Raw genomic sequence first — 17,187 nt, 5'->3', positions numbered from 1 at the left:
GCTAATACTCCTTTCTCTTTCAATGGTGCCAGGAAGTACTGACCCTTTGTGATTGTAGTTATTAATCATTCATTTGTTGTCTGAATGTACTAAATATTTAAATACCTTTCAATGACAATACATATTTACCAGCAGTTAAGAATGTGTTAAGCTTAGAACAAGTCTTTTATAGGACAAGTTCTATTCATCTTTGCCAAAGCACCTGGAATGGTTAGGTTTTATGAAATTTTACAGGATTTTTGCACATCAGTTTCAAGTCCTTGTAACTTGAAGGCTGTCATCTTTCAACTACCCTATTGAAGTCGATCAAGCAAAGCCTAATTGTAATACACAAACAAGTTGCAAGACTATGACATGTTGAAAAGGCAAGTTTTTGCACGGAAGACATCCTGTACTGAAATCCAGTAACTAGGGCATGTCCCAAATTAACTGCCAACAGGGTACCAAATCCTTATTAACCCTACAAGGTGCAAGTAGATTTATATATTGGTTTTAAACTGAATTTATTAATAATGTTTTACAGTATATAAAACAAAATACGGGAATGATTAGAAAGTGCTTAAAATGACACTGGAAGTATACAACATAAAGATCACAAAAAAACCCGCTAACCTTTTTTTTTTTTTATAGAACTGTACCATTTATTTTACAAGCACACATAGATCCCTTTTTCAGGCTGCTTACAGTTGACATGGAATGTTACAGCAAGATCTTGGAAACAATAGTTTTTTGTTGTTGTTGAAAAACTTCACAAAAAGATCAGCCGTTTTCATCATTTATTTAAGATCAATAAAGTTCTAATACTTTATTTTTAATTACATCATTAACACTGTCACCACACATTTACCCTCCCATCAGAAAAAAAACAAACAAAAACAAACCACTGCGCTTTACTGTAGCATGTAATTAATTAAGTCCATCCAGTCAGTTTCAATTACTGTATTACATTGTACATAGACTTCAATTGATGTAGTTCAGACTTTTCTTAGGGTTGAGTCTCACAGTTGCCACGGGTTACTGTCTGTTAGAGGGGCTTATATTTAATAAAGACCCCTTCATTTTACGGTCAGAAAAATCTTCTTTACTTCATAAAAATCCACTCTTTAGGGTTTCTGGTATTGGTCACGACTCTCCATTCTGCACTTTGGTTACTGGTGGCTGCATAAAGTCTTTAAAGGGACCAAGTGCTTCTTTCAATGCTGAACTGACCTCAGATGATGAGCACATGATACATTCAACCAGTGTTGGATACAATGCAATTACCTGTGCCCAGGTATTGGCATCAACTGTTATTTAAAAGAAAAGAGAGAGAAAAACAACATTATTATTATTATTTGTATTATTACCTTTAATTATAATGGATTTTTGAACCACCCAAAATGCCACCTAGTGAATAAATGTCGCAATAGTAAAAAAAAAAAACTTTATGCTACAGTAACATCCTGTATTGTGCCAAAGCATAATAAAACACACTTAAAACAGAAAATTACAAGTTATGCTGATCAAGAAGTGCCTCGCAGCTTGCCCTAACCCCAGCCTTGACAGCACAATTCTAGCACGGTGGATTGGTGCATTAGCGTCTAGAAAGTAGCCATCGCAATTAGAGTACAATCGTAGCACTGTTGGGTGGACTTGATCTGCAGCAGTGCTCAGGTAAACTACGGCATGCATCCTGCCTCTTGAACAAGCAAGGGAGCCAGGGTGCTGTATAACAGGACAACATGTCCACAACCCTCTTCAGTATTTTTTTTTTCACTTACCATTTTCAGGCTGCGTTTTCTTGAGTGAGTCCATTAGAGTACTGATTGCTTTTAAAACAAAGATTATTTCAGTCACCTGTTGCCTACAAGTAAAAAACAAAACAAAACAAAACAGAAAACAATGTTTTACATTATTGCAAAACTAATTCAATATTGAATTAGATATAAATTGACTGACACTTACTACTAAGTAATCACAAAGGCTAACCTGCATATATCTGACATAGGTTAAATGTTTAACACTTAGCTAATGCTTAAACAAGTAAACTCTAAACTGTTAATAGCCCATACAGGAAACTACCAATAGAAGTCTTAATAAACACACACAAGGAACACAAAGACACTCTGCAAAAACTGAACTGGAAGTCTAGTAGACACACATAAGCACCCCTAGTGCATGCATATGCAAACTGAACATCTGTTATATATTCGTGTGGGATATACGTACGATATATATATATGTCTGCCTTCTTGTTTCCGATATATATATATATATATATATATATATATTAGACTTAGACCAATTTTAATTCAGCGGTGTATAATTTTAATTTCAATAAAATTGAATCGCTGTATGCTCCTCAAAATGAAGTTACTGAAATGTCTTTCACCTTGGGAGTGGACATCTGCCACTTAACCTCTCATCCTCCACATAGCGATGCAGCACGTCTTGTGATCTTTTTAAGAGCACTGACAGTGCCATTCGGGAGATATAACCTTCTTGAGGAGTCGTTACTTTGTTGCTGAAGGAGAACTGCAAGAGAGTCTCAAAACACACTTTGGAAAATTCTTCTCTCATCCGGATATCAATTTCTGCTTCTGTATAGATAAAATACAAAAAGTCTTACGGAGTTACTGTTGATCATCCTGTGACCTGTGTCTGTTATTTGAATCAATATAACTAATTCTGAACAATTTTTCAAATTCAATTTGTTTAAATGGAAAGCATAGAACTGAAGTTTATTAATGTGTCAAATGATCAAACCCCTTCAAACAGTTTTTTATGATGCCTAACAATAATAGTTTATCAGAAATTTTATGGTGTTAAAAATGTCTTAAAATTACTGTATATGATAAATGCATCACCCTATAACAAGAATGAAGAGATCAAATTGAAGCTATGCATAGATACAGTCTATTAATCATCTACCCATTAAAACCCACATTTCAACAAATTGTACTACTGTAACTCCAGTTTTGTAGGGCTAACCCCTAAACATTATTTGCTTTATATTAAGTGGATAACTGCCTAGATTATGCCAATAACACATGTCTGATTATTTGTTAACCCATTTCCTACCTACCTGTAAATGAAGACGACTGAGAGTGAATGGATCCTTTATTGAGCATTGCCATTATCTGGCCAACAAACTCCTTGGGAATAAAATTAGCAAAAGGCAAAATCTCTGTGCTGATGAGCTGCACAACCTGCAAAAAAAGGAAAAGATCAAAACGTGGCAACTAAAAAAGTAAATAAAGTAAATCAGATTAATGAAGTAATGAAAGCATATTACCTCAACATCTATGCCTTCATTTTTCTGAAATTCCTGAATGGACAGATTATCGGGTGGTGTGCTGAATGAAGAAATTCAATAATTGCACATTCATATTTAAATAATCAAATAAATACATAACTAATTATCTGCATTTCACTGACCAGGCACTGGAACATCTGAACTACAAAATCATCTCCCAAAAATCAAAACATTAAATGCTCATTTCTCAAAACTAGGACTTTCTGAGCTAAGATGCTCTTCCCATCAGCCAGTGAATCTACCAAAATCGTGGACTTTTTTTTTGGTGCAGTTTTTGAAATGACGCTGATGTTTTATGGATGTCTCTGATGTCTCTTTAAAGCAGGGGTCTCCAACCCTGGTCCTGGACAGCCCCTATCCAGCAGGTTTTATAGGTGTCTTTACATCATCAATGGCTAAAGATCTGGAACACATGTTAATCTTGACTAATTAAGCCATAATTAAGCCAGTAATTGGTTCAATTAAGTAAATGAGAGCTTGGTTGAAATGCAAACCAGAAGACGCTGTAGCTCTCCAGGACTAGAGTTGGAGACCCCTGCTTTAAACACTACAGGTAAAAAAAAAAAGTAAATGCACCTACCTAAAACCCTACCTAAAAAAAAAAAATCTTGTGTGGACAATAACCAAATAAATCCACACCACCATTTGGTCTGGGATAATTGTTTGTTTAAAAGTACTCCTTGAACAGCTTGGTGCTTGGTCATTCTGCTAATACTGGAAATTGTTTTTGAAAATTTGCAAACAGAAGAAGCTCCAGGGTACCTAGAGTTGGGAGACCCCTGGTGGATGCAGTACTCGCCAAAACAGGGTGATGTCCATTGCTGAAACTCCACCTACTTTCATTTTCACTGGGAAATGACCTGCTTAACTTCCCTACGTGTGTCCGAGGCAGGTTTATTGGTAGCATACCCTAATATGATCAAGGTTTAAATTCTTAAAAACAAGATGCAAGTTTCCTGGTAGCATACAGCTTCTAATAATGATCACAGGTTTAATACTATCACTAATACTGGTATTGTTTTTAGTAAATACCTTTTTGTAAATAAGAAGTCTTCAAATGCACTGGCAAGTTCTGGCCACATGGTGTCGAATTTTCCAGATGAAGCATGCTGTCTCGCAACTGGTAGTCCGATGGACAGCACTTTTAACAGGGATGAAACTGCTAACTTCCACGTACTTTCAGATGGACAGGCATATTTCAAACTGAGTGGCATTCTCAAGGTCTGTAAAAAATAAAAAATAAATAAAAAAAAGACATATTGTGTTACTCATTTTTGAAAGACTGGATCAATAATATAAAAGTGTTTAAACAATAAACTGGTGCCGATAACAATTTCATTGCATGCACTAAACATTGAAACAGCAATGTGCACCTAAAATGCTGAAAAACTTGCATATCTGTAATAATTTGTAATTATAAATCACGTAGGAAAAATCAAGCCATCCCTGCAAGAATTTGTCACAATGTCAGTACATCTTGCATACAAATGTCATTCGGTGCTTAGACCATAACAGCAAATCATAGTTTTCTGTTATTTATAATAATGAAACACATTGCGTGTTTTAGGGGTCTCTCATTAAAACAGAACTCTTTTCCCACAGTGCACCGGAACTGCATGACATAATAATTATTTTAATAATAAGACACCAACACACAATGTATTAACTTATATTATGTGTACAATGATAAAGAGTAAAGGTGCTGGCAAAATCAATAGTGTGCATGTCTATGTGTAAAGTGTTTAAATTGTTACATGACCATGTAAGATTACTGCCTCTTAATCCTTCATGAAAGCTGGCACTGAATTGCAGTAGTTGTTTCTCCAGTGGCTGTTACGACTGTTCCTTGAGAAACATTAAATTTCTGCAGTCTTTGTTACGGAAGTACCAGCTAACAAAGTGCTAACCAGCCAGACCCCTATCAAGTTCTGTTAGGTCTGCTGTCTTTGCCATTGTGACAAAACAAACGTGTAACAGGGAGATTCCGATTTTATAAATCACATGTAGGGATTTTGATTTTTTCTTTGGTACTGTACTCATGCTTTTTCTGCACAGACACACTCTTAACAAATAAAATCTATATTGTTATATTCAGTGCTCTCTCGTTACAATGCAGGCCTTTAAAAAAGATGCACACAACACAAACAGTGGAAATGCCATTCATTGGAGCAGATGACTGTATTTGTAGTTGCACAGAGCGAAATCTAACAAACTGACAGATAATCACATAAAACAGTGGTTCTTTCATTATGACAACACAACAACCAGGCCAGCAAGACAACAGCTGGTGCCTTAAAAAAAAATCCCTAGAGGGTAAGGGCTGCTTTTTGTTCAAAGATTGCAACTTAAAATGTGTGGGGCTACAAAGAGAAATCAGCAGTGAATAATAGAAAAAAATATTCCTTTCACCCTGGAGACAGAAAAGTCACCGTATAGCCCTATGTGTTATATAGAAGTCTGCCTCGGAGGGAATGGATTGTAACATGGTGGTCTTGTGATGACTCGGTTTCAGGAATACATTCTGACCAACAGGCTGAAATCTTGTTCTTGTGAAAATGTATGTAAATAACACATGTAACAACTATGAAAAGTTGCTGGTGTTATTTAAAACACAGATAAGTACAATAGCAAAACTAGTCAAGATTATATTTACTATGAGGTACAAACCATTTTTATGTTGGGGGGGGGGGCAATAAATAAATAAATAAATAAAGAGAAATAACATACCTTTATAATCTTTTTAAGTACTTTCTCACTGACCACAGCTTTATGACATGCAGTCTTCTGATATAAATCCACGACCACTTCTAATGACTTTTCAGCAAATGGAACATAGTTCAAGGCTACCCACTCGGCCTGCAAAGATAACGACACAATTGCAAAGCAATGAAACTTGCAGAATCAAACACGAAAACACATCTTCACAGTTTAGCAATGGTTCTTGAAGAGTAAGTAGCGGGGTTCAGATAAATATAGTGTTACATGTCTCCACTGTTTAATAACATACTTATTTTTCTTTTCATCGTTAACATTGTGACAACTTTTCACATGTACCTTTAAAGTCGATTTCAAAGCTCTCTTCAAAATGTCTGCTCTAGTGCACTACAGTGTAAGGATTATTGCCCACATCAAACAGGTAACACAGCAATGACGATCCATGATGTGGCACGGAACAGAAAAACCAGAGCACTTGCTATGTTTTCCTATTTTTTTATCGCTCTTCTTGCAGTGACTCAAGAGGACAGATCTCAAACCCCAGTGCACTAGAGCGGCTATTTTGAAAAGAGCTCTAAAACAGACCTTAAAGTTGTAAGTGTAAAAAGGTGTTGGATGTTAACAATGAAGCATTACAGGTATGTTATTTAAACAATTGTAGCAACGTGTGGGGATGTGTAAATATATATTTTTAGGAACCCTGCTACTTACTCTTTAATGCTTTTATAGAATTGCATGCATGATTGCAAATGATAGAAATTAAAGGGAACAATCACAGGCGGGGTGAAGCAAGTAGCTGGATTGGATTAATGCTCACAAAGAAATTTGCAAAAGAAGGACCATGTAAGTAATTCTGATGACTACAAAGATGCCTATCATGCTGTTAAATTTGTAATTTATTAAGCTATAATAATTTCAAGGAGGGTTAACTCACCGGTGCAAATAGTTGGATCTAATGTAAGTCCATTGTGTAGTAGAGCAAACAATAAAAGAAGATCATAAACAATTAAAGGAATTGGTTTGAATTTCTATAAGGAGACTTACTAGATTGCATCACGCTTTAAAATGTATGATTCACCAGTTATAATATACAGCTCTGGAAAAAATTAAGAGACCACTGAAAAATTATCAGTTTCTCTGGTTTTACTATTTATAGGTATGTGTTTGGGTAAAATGAAAATTTTTGTTTTATTCTATAAACTACTGACAACATTTCTCCCAAATTCCAAATAAAAATATTGTCATTTAGAGCATTTATTTGCAGAAAATGACAACTGGTCAAAATAACAAAAAAGATGCAGTGTTGTCAGACCTCGAATAATGCAAAGAAAATAAGTTCATATTCATTTTTAAACAACACAATACTAATGTTTTAACTTAGGAAGAGTTCAGAAATCAATATTTGGTGGAATAACCCTGATTTTCAATCACAGCTTTCATGCGTCTTAGCATGCGCTCCACCAGTCTTTCACATTGATGTTGGGTGACTTTATACCACTCCTGGCGCAAAAATTCAAGCAGCTCAGCTTTGTTTGATGGCTTGTGACCATCCATCTTCCTCTTGATCACATTCCAGAGGTTTTCAATGGGGTTCAGGTCTAGAGATTGGGCTGGCCATGACAGGGTCTTGATCTGGTGGTCCTCCATCCACACCTTGATTGACCTGGATGTGTGGCATGGAGCATTGTCCTGCTGGAAAAACCAATCCTCAGAGTTGGGGAACATTGTCAGAGCAGAAGGAAGCAAGTTTTCTTCCAGGACAACCTTGTACTTGGCTTGATTCATGCATCCTTCACAAAGACAAATCTGCCTGATTCCAGCCTTGCTGAAGCACCCCCATATCATCACGATCCTCCACCACATTTCACAGTGGGTGCAAGACACTGTGGCTTGTAGGCCTCTCCAGGTCTCCGTCTAACCATTAGACGACAAGGTGTTGGGCAAAGCTGAAAATTGGACTCATCAGAGAAGATGACCTTACTCCAGTCCTCTACGGTCCAATCCTTATGGTCTTTTGCAAACCTCAGCCTGGCTCTTCTTTGCTTCTCATTGATGAAGGGCTTTTTTCTAGCTTTGCACGACTTCAGCCCTGCCCCTACGAGCCTGTTTCGAACCGTCCTCGCCGTGCACTTCACCCCAGCTGCCATTTGCCATTCTTTTTGTAGGTCACTTTATGTCATCCTACGGTTGCTGAGTGACATTCGAATGAGTTGGCGGTCATCCCGGTCAGTGGGGAGTTGTTTTCGCCCTCTGCCGGTCTGTAGCTTTGTTGTCCCCAATGTGTGCTGCGCTGACCTTGTTCTTATGAACCGCCATCTTTGAAATTTTAAGGATGGAAGCAACCCGACGCTCACGGTATCCCTCTGCCAGTAAAGTCAGAATTGAACCCTTCTTTTCCTCACTCAAAACCTTCCTTTTCAACTCTTTGGGCATGGTCAATAGTTATTTTTGGATTCCAATTACTTTTGAGGTACTACTAGCACTGTTTTGCCATCCAGCTGGTCCTATTGCAAGAGGATAGTGATGACCACAGGAGTGTTTTTTATACTTTTCCTCGTTAAATAAGATTTGGTTCAGGTGATCTCCTAATCAGTACTTCATTCAGTAGAATGAGGTATGCCTGTGTTGGAATTCACCAGACACTGGAATGGAATGGCTGCCATACATGTAGAGATGCTGATTTAAGAAAATGTACTTTACTGGGAGTCACGGTTAAAGTAAATATTAGGGTGAAGGGTTAATATAAATATTAGTTAAACAAGTACTATGAAAATGCTTGAGTATGTCTGTGTAAGCTATGTTGAAATATGGATAGGTAAGTCAGCACTTTACAAGGACATCACACTTTGGCTGTGTGCCGAGAACATCTTGTGTGTATCGAGAACATCTTATGATACTTTGTTTCCTTTTAAGATGAATATACGTTCTGCTGCACCCACACACTATTTTGTCTTGTTTGTGCATTACTATAAAAGCTATACTTTGTGAATACGTGTCAGAGAAGCATCAACAGATTGCCTGTGTGGTGTTGCCACTCAAGAATTCTGCTTAACTGTGCTGCTTCTTATCAACTCTCAGAGAATCTTTATTTAAAATTTTGTCCCTACAGTAGTTACTCAGGTCAAGTTAGAATAAAGAATACAAAAATAGGTCATGATGTAAAGTGAAAATTAAACAACAGGGGAAAACTTGGTTGCCAATTGCTTTTACTCATGCTGGTTTCTACTGAAATAACGAGGGGCCAAGTTTGCCCTAATTGTATTCTTCTTTAACTAAGCCACTTTCACATGCCTTCTCTACAGGGCTGATCATTCTGTTTCTATAGGGCTTGGCCCCTTTTGTAGATATCACATCTTTCGATGGCTGTTCCCTATATTCTAACTTTTTCTAGCCGTGTTTGTACATGCAAAATGTCTTGAGAGATTCTGTTTAGCAAGAGAAAAAAAAAAAAAAAAAAAACCCACACTACTCATAGAAAATGTACAAAAATATGATCACATGGTTATAACTGGCCCCCTTTCGACATGGTTATATTTAGCACTGTAAAATATATGGACAGCTAAAATGAAGGCTGAAAACTTTTTGAAAAACCTTTCAGCTGCATCTACCACAGTGTTAGCACTGATATGCACCAAGCTAGCAGGAAACACAGGGGGCCCCTTGGCTGTGTGGTGTTAGATTTCTGTTATTCGCTATTCAAGATGATATTCTGCACTACATTTGTCATACTACTTTTCCATTGCATCAAGTATGTTCCCTTGCCCTTTTATTTCAAGTTCATATATATGACATAGAAAATTAACATGGTCCCACAGAATGTTTTACAAATACAGCCTGTGATTAAAAAAGCGATAACCAAGGCTTTAAAATCAGTTTTCTACATTAGCATCATACATGATCCTTACAGTATTTTATATACTATATGATCTTTTTATATTTTGCTTTTTTCATTTCAATTATTAGGCATATATATATTTTCAAGCAGCATATTAAGTTTAAACAGCTACTTGTCGGTTCAGTATCTGTGCCACAAGACATCTCCATGGAAAAGTTGGCATAGAAAGTATTAGTTTAAATCTGCTTTTTCTCTAAACTAAAGCAATAAACAAACAACATCAGAATAATACGGGGACTGGTAATAACTTTGCTAAGGCATATTCTAAAGTCTGGGTTATCACTCCTTTAAGAGGATAAAAACAGATGAAAATGTAACAGGAAGGTGCTCAGAATCATTTGGACAGTCATTACTTTGTAAAACGTGATTATGTACATTGTTATTAAGAAAATAAACAGATACAACGCTTTCCTTTAACGGAAGCCCCAAACAAGAAGCAACACAGAGAACCTCACCTGGTTGTACTTGGCATTTGCGACGTGTTTTGTTTCTAGTTTTCCATACTGCGGAGGTTTACAAGAGAATTCCACAAACAACAAAAGCTGGTGAAAGATGGCTGGGTACATGACCTGCATGTTTTCTGGTCCAACACAGATTGCCTGTAATAATAACGATATAATAAATAGAATGCATATTAACAAAATACTGGCACGGCATTATCTGGAGGACTAGAATAGCGTTTAAACAAAACCATAATTCGCAAAACAACTCAAGAACCATGCGATTAACCCTTTAAACTCTTACTAAGTATGTGAATATGTAATGGTGTCTTGGTACCCCCTACAAATCCATAATAGTAATTAAATGCTCAGTGTCTTGATACATCCTGGCTGGTAAAACCTAAATGAGTGCAATTAAAAGTAAAAATAAACAGAAAACAATAAAGCTTCACTTTACTAGGGGTGATAATAATAATGACAATTATATAATAATAATGACTAAGAATAATGACAATTGTCACTGCAAGTAGCAATCAGGCATTATAATATGATATACTGGGTATAACCTGCTAAATAACTGACCGCAGCATCAGGGAAGTGGTCCAACAGGAATGTGAGGGCAATCAGCCTGCTGCTGAAAGCATTCATGCTATTATGTATCAAAAGTTCACTACTACTTTTGGAAGACACAATGGGCTTTTTACGGTAGCATATTTAAAATACAAAAGTGAACAATTAACTGCTTTTAATATTTTATTGGGGACTGCTTTTTCTCCCTTTACAGTCTGTATGTTCCATGCTGTTTCTACTATCTGATGCTGCCTAGTTAAAAAAACTATGTAACTAATTGTTATATGCTGCTAGGCATCTGCTACTGTTAAAGTTCCAGAGATGCTGTATACCTGTAGCTCTTTTCCTGGTGCACTGTTATATAGAGTCTAAATTAGAAAAAGAGAAAATGGGAGTTGAAAATAAATCACAATTTGAAGGTCATGCTTTCTTTTCTTTCCTTCGTATTTTCTGTTCTCCAGATCTGTAGTGGCAGTTTTGAAGAACAGTCTTTTGTCTTTGCTCTTTAGAACTTATTAATACCGTGTTCTCGGATGTCTGGGGGGGTTAAACTGGAAGATAAATGTTACAAGGAAGATTATTCATACCTTCTGCAAGACATCTAAAGATGTCAAAACAGCTTCCTGAAGACTTGTCAATACTGCTTCCGTATAAGACGGCAGAATGAAAGGAGAAGCGTCGGAACTGATGGGAACAGAGACTGCACCGTGCAGTATGACTCCTAGTTTTTTCAGATCGTCCATGCTGAACCCTGTTTTGATGTGCTGGTAGAGTGCTGGGAATATCTGAATGAGGGCGGTAAGAAAAGGCTGGCTGGGTATAAATGCCAGTTTCTCAGAACTGGTTGGTGGTTTTGTACTATCAGTCCCTATCCTGTACCAGGCATTCCAAGCAGACCACCAAAGGGCAGAATCTTCAATCTCATCAGGAGGCGGGATCTGTTCAGCTCCACTGTACCTTGAGAGCCTTTCCCCGAGTGAATCTGTTCTTTCAAGTGGTCTACCAGGGCCGGAAGCAGTCACTGGATCAATAAGGATAGGCAAGTTCACGGCTGAGAGTGTGTCTGGTTTCTCAGAGTCTTTCACTGGAGTCACTATTTGTAAAATTTCCTGGAAGCTCTTCAGAGCAGCCAGCGACACTTCGTTGTTCTTGCTGAGCGCTGCTGATTGAATATGATCCAAAAGAACCTCCCAGGCTTTGAAGAAGTCACCTGAAGGGGATGAAAAATAGTCTTTATCAGATACAGAGTAAACTAACCTCCTGTTTATTGCTGTTATCTATGCTGGGTTAAAACTACGTACTTAAATGTCTTTTGAACGAAGAGGATAAAAACCATTTTAACTTTCTAAAACCAACCAACCAAACAAACAAACACAATCTTAAAGGAAAAGCAAAACAACTATATAAAACCTTAACTAGAATTGATGTAATAATAAACAAACCTTTACCTCCCTCTTCTATATATAAGGCTGTACATGTACTGTATTATAATTATTTTTAGCAAGATTTAGCAGTGAGTCACACTACATTATCTGTTGGTTTCACAAAACTTGATCGGTACTAATCTATGCTTACCTTACCTAACATAATATTTAAAACTGAAATCTTACTACTCCAGAAAAAGTTATGAGGGATTTCCATAAGCTTTTGATGTATAATAAAAAATAAAAAAAAAATTAACAATGTGTTTTCTTATCTGCGAATTACAGTAGTTATTTATAACCAACAGTTTTACTGTTCGTGATGAGTAGTGACTATATTTGGTGATTTAAAAAATGATATAAGAACGTTCTATAATGTACAATTGCAATAAGTGGCTTAAGTTTGCGAGTTATCTTGCGTTCAAACCAATACACCTCGTAACCATTGTGAACATGTGCACCATTGCACACAAGTTATACTGTAAAACCATCAGACGTATATTTAGAGCATTTCCATACAGCACAGCCCACCTAAGGACTGCAGTAAATATCTCCTGGTGTTAAAGATTCTGGCGACCCCGGCCAAAGTTAAGACCCAGGTCTCAGCCCACTGTTTCTCAGCGGTGTCTCTTGAATGATGGATGAGGATGTTGCCTCCTCCTGATTCAATCTTCTCCTTGTCTGCTGTAGTTGATGATTTTCTAACACGATCCAATAGATGGAACAAAACCTGCGGGGAAAAAAAAAAATAGAAAAAAAAGACACTTTATAAAGGCTACGATTTCCAGAAGAGTGAAGTGGTTGATTCTTTAAAAAAAGGTTCAAATCGGTACTACTTTAGCTTTATGTATCTACAGTATGATAAACAATATGCAATTGAGATTTTAATGCCTGTGCTGTATGTTAATCTTAAAGTCAGAATTGACTGAATACATTTAGAGATCTATATTCCCAAATTTACAAGCAAAATAATTATTTTACTGCCTCAAACGTTTAAAAGGTGGTCAATATTATTATTTTTTTTTTTCTAATGTTTGAACATTATACAAACTTGCCTATGATAAAAATAATAAATCTGCATTCCTAAATGTATATTTATGCAATGGCTCAGAAACAGTGACTTAAATCTCACCTAATGTTAAAATTAAGGAACAAAAAACTACAAAAACTAGGATTTCATTAAAAAAAAAAAGTTATTTTGTTTGATGGTTAAGCAAAGATTTTTTTTTTTTTTTTTTACTTTATGAATGGCATCAGACCACCCATATATAAACTGTCTACATACCCCAGTAAAAGTGAAGAGATTATTAAAAAAAACACAACTGATTTATCTGTTAAAAGATAAATGTAACTGCCATACTGCTGCAAAGCTTGTTGCAGGAGAACATTACAAAGAAATACAGTGTCAGTACCTTCCAGACAACGGTCTGCCAGGTAGCCTGCTGCAGTAAGGTTCCATGAGCGCTGATGGTAGAGAAGAGGGTCTGTCCTGCACTCTTTCTCACAGCAGGACGTGGATCCACACACAGCTCACCCAGCGTGGCATAGAGACACAACCAGAGGCAGTCAAAGGGTGGCGCAGGGTGAAATGGACGGTTCAGAGGAACGCCTTTTTCTTTTGCCTGCTTCTCCAAAATGGTCTCCTCTTTATCTAGCTCCTTTTCAATAGTTTCTCCTCTTTGGAAAAAGTGATCAGAGATATTCCACTGTAAAAAAAAAAAAAAAAGAAAGTCACCCCCCCTAGTTTTCTACAGATAAAAATGAATGTGTTTTTCAGCTTTTTATACTTTGAACATTGATAGCAATGAATGGTTTATCATAACATTAACAATATGGCCATGTGTAGATGACTGAACCAAAAATCTTTTTGAAAGGTCCTAAGGGATCAACAAAAGCTCTTAAGCATGTATTGGCAGCTTCCAGGACCGGTTTTCAAGAGGCAGTTTCTTGGTAACAGAAACACTCCTCAACATCCCTGTTCACTTCTCACCCCCAAAATATTATTTCTCATCCCGAGCAGAGAATATTGTGCTTAACAGCTTGGTTTCTCATGTCTGTGGTGGCCTCGAAACACCACAGTGTCACAAAGCAACACTTTTTACACCATTGTCTTTGTACATAAGTAAACAGCAAGATTTACATATTTATAATATACAGCTTATTACTAATGGTTAAAATACTGAGATATGCATAGTTCTCACATATAAAAAAAATTAACTATTATTGACTAGCTTTGTTTACAGGTAAAAGTTGTGTTTTTGTACTGTAATATTTACGTCTGGTTTTATAGCGAAAGGTAAGCAGCGAAATCAGACTGCTTTTCATTAAAGTTGTTTTTTAATGATGTTTGGACAGAACTTTAATGCTACAAATCTGTTACAATGGTGCCATAATTTAGTTAATGGTGCTGGAATTTAGAGCGAACATTACTAATAACTAATATTGATTCAATCCCTTTTGGTTAAGCGTTAGTGTGTTAATGTATTGATACTGCAGGTATTACTCACCAAAAGACCTATTGAAGTCAGGCTAATATTCAGTTCTTGATTTTGAAGTCCAAAGCTGCCAGCAACATCCACCACAATCTGTAGACACGTGCAAGGCATAGTTGGCAGAAAATCTGTCACAACTAACTGCAGGCACTGGAATGCTGTTCGAATTAACGATTCTCTGAAAGGACACAAATGAAAAAAGTCTCGATGGTAGCTTTTAGTATTTTTTTGCTTTTCTACGTTCTACTTACTTTCACTTTTATGTATGTATATATTGAATGAATTATAGAATAAAACCACAGTTCACATTCTTAGATGCGTAACAATTTTTATAAAACTATAATGCTATCATTGTTTATGCTCAACAGCAGTTTAGTTTTTTTTTTTAGTGTAAAAAATAATATTTTAGTTGTTGATTGTCTATTGTAAGATACGTAATTCGTGATTGATGACTGGACTTTCTTTAGAAAAATGCAGCTATGTGTTCATGTTAAACAAAAAAAGTTGTGGTCTCCGTCAACCAGGTTATATTGTGTTGTTTCTTTATATAAGCAAATATTTGTAAGGGAACTGGGGACAGACAAATATTTTTTTATGAATCTGCTTTAATGACCTTGGGGTTCCTGAAATATCAATATCAATTGATTCTGTTGTGATATTAACTGTTCTAATACTTACCCTTGATCATTCCGGATTGCTCCAATGACACCCAGAACAAGGGGCCAGCCAGGGCCCAAACTGTCACCCTGGCTCTGTAAAATCTGCAGGACACACTCCAGCTGCTTCTGTCGGATATCAGCATGGACAATGTTGGACAGTTCCTTCAATGGGTTCAGCAACAGCAACTGCAGCCTCTGAAGGAACAACAACATTGATGAATTCTACTTGTCAAAAAGTGCTGCTTCCTGGTTACTGAGCAAGTGGGGGAGATCTGGAACTAGGCCCTAGGCCAATTACAATAGTGGGTTTAACAGCCTGGTTGTTAAGAGAGAATGGGATCTCTGATGAAACAGTTTGCAAACATGAATGGACATGCGAAAATGATCATCGATGTCAATGATAACAACACTGGTATTGGAACTTGAATGAAAGAAACATAGAAAACAGCTCTGTACCAAATGAAAGACCAACATCTCAAATACTGTGGTATGCACCATTGATGTGGCCAGAGGATCACTCAATCAAAATGGCCTTTCTTTATGCACCATAAATGTAAAAATCAAGTGACCTCACTAAGACATCCATTCAAAATAAACGGCGCTGTTGGATTTTCCCTGAGGAGTTTCCAAACACTGAAAATATCAAGTTGGCATCTCAAATGGTTTATGATATGAACAGTTATGTCAGGGATAGCAGCAGAATGATAATTATATAAAAGTTCCTCAAAGGGACGCCTACACACTGTAGAAATACTACTAAAAAGAATTCAGTGCTGGGAAATACCTCAATGTTATATATACACATTATTTTGCATTCTGTGGCCAAATAGTTGCAGAATATTTATATAACTTGATTAAAAAATAAAACCCTAAAATCCATCACAATGAATTATTTAAATTATAATTATGGTTGATATCCTACCATGGGTATTAATGTTGAATATATTGACCTTTATATCTCCATGCAGCAGCTTAGACATACTGTACCTGGTTCTCTGATAGTGCTGGGTCATGTTTGTATACCAGGCCTGACTTTATCAGAGCTGTCACTGCTTCAGCTCCCCACTCTCTCATTCTAGAATTTGGATGCTGGCAAACCTAAAAAGATAAAAAAAAAAAAAAACAGTGCTAGCGATTTAAAGTGTACAAAACCATTTTTGACAATTTATGCTATCTGCGCAAGTGCTTTTATTGAAAACGAGAAAAACACATTTAAAGTTTCTGATGAGCATTGATTGCACGGAGAGTTAGTTCCAGCGCTGGTAGAATAAATGCTGCTTGGAAAAGTTTCTCACCTATTCACGGCTTTTATTTCAATCCTTTTTATTAATCAGAACTCAAAATGACATGTACTTGCATTTATGTTACAACTGCCTCTTATTATAGCTTACATTCTTTGAGCAAGTTTATCCACAACTGGTGAAGTAGTTCTCCAGATACACATAAAACTCTATTTAGACATATGTACAAGCGCTTCCACTATATCGAAGTCACACCCCCAGCAGCAGATACAAATGGATTTGTGGAAATACAGTTATGCTAATGAGAGGTTAAAACAAAATTGGTTATTACATCTTTAAATGTCTTTCCCAGCACCACAACAGATAAATCTGATAGGTTGGTCACTGAGAATTCCAGTCAACAAATATGAGGCAAATGTGGGTGCCAGTAAGGGCTTACATATATATAATATAATATAT

At 36.5% G+C, this 17,187-nt stretch overlaps 1 protein-coding gene across 9 annotated transcripts in view; it reads right to left on the bottom strand.

Moving 5' to 3' along the window:
- Positions 1-551: 551 nt before the first annotated feature.
- Positions 552-17,187, bottom strand: part of LOC121319996 (protein MON2 homolog) — a 41,329-nt gene continuing 24,693 nt past the window's right edge. For 2 of the 9 annotated variants that reach the window (XM_041258047.1, XM_041258050.1), the window contains exons 22-37: positions 16,475-16,585; positions 15,507-15,682; positions 14,844-15,006; positions 13,749-14,042; positions 12,868-13,066; positions 11,503-12,125; positions 11,248-11,283; positions 10,361-10,504; positions 6,945-6,962; positions 6,023-6,151; positions 4,328-4,518; positions 3,275-3,335; positions 3,065-3,188; positions 2,372-2,579; positions 1,761-1,843; positions 553-1,286 (exon numbers count right to left, since the gene is read on the bottom strand). In XM_041258047.1, coding sequence (XP_041113981.1) covers positions 1,123-1,286; positions 1,761-1,843; positions 2,372-2,579; positions 3,065-3,188; positions 3,275-3,335; positions 4,328-4,518; positions 6,023-6,151; positions 6,945-6,962; positions 10,361-10,504; positions 11,248-11,283; positions 11,503-12,125; positions 12,868-13,066; positions 13,749-14,042; positions 14,844-15,006; positions 15,507-15,682; positions 16,475-16,585 — 2,724 coding nt within the window. In that variant the 3' untranslated portion in view covers positions 553-1,122. Of the gene's footprint in view, positions 1,287-1,760; positions 1,844-2,371; positions 2,580-3,064; positions 3,189-3,274; positions 3,336-4,327; positions 4,519-6,022; positions 6,152-6,944; positions 6,963-10,360; positions 10,505-11,247; positions 11,284-11,502; positions 12,126-12,867; positions 13,067-13,748; positions 14,043-14,843; positions 15,007-15,506; positions 15,683-16,474; positions 16,586-17,187 lie in introns of all 9 variants that reach the window. The other 7 variants (XM_041258052.1, XM_041258053.1, XM_041258045.1 and 4 more) reach the window with 6 other exon arrangements.

The sequence above is a fragment of the Polyodon spathula genome, chromosome 8, assembly GCF_017654505.1.
Source record: "Polyodon spathula isolate WHYD16114869_AA chromosome 8, ASM1765450v1, whole genome shotgun sequence".
In the NCBI taxonomy this organism is placed as follows: domain Eukaryota; kingdom Metazoa; phylum Chordata; class Actinopteri; order Acipenseriformes; family Polyodontidae; genus Polyodon; species Polyodon spathula.
This window is presented reverse-complemented; position numbering and strand designations above follow the sequence as displayed.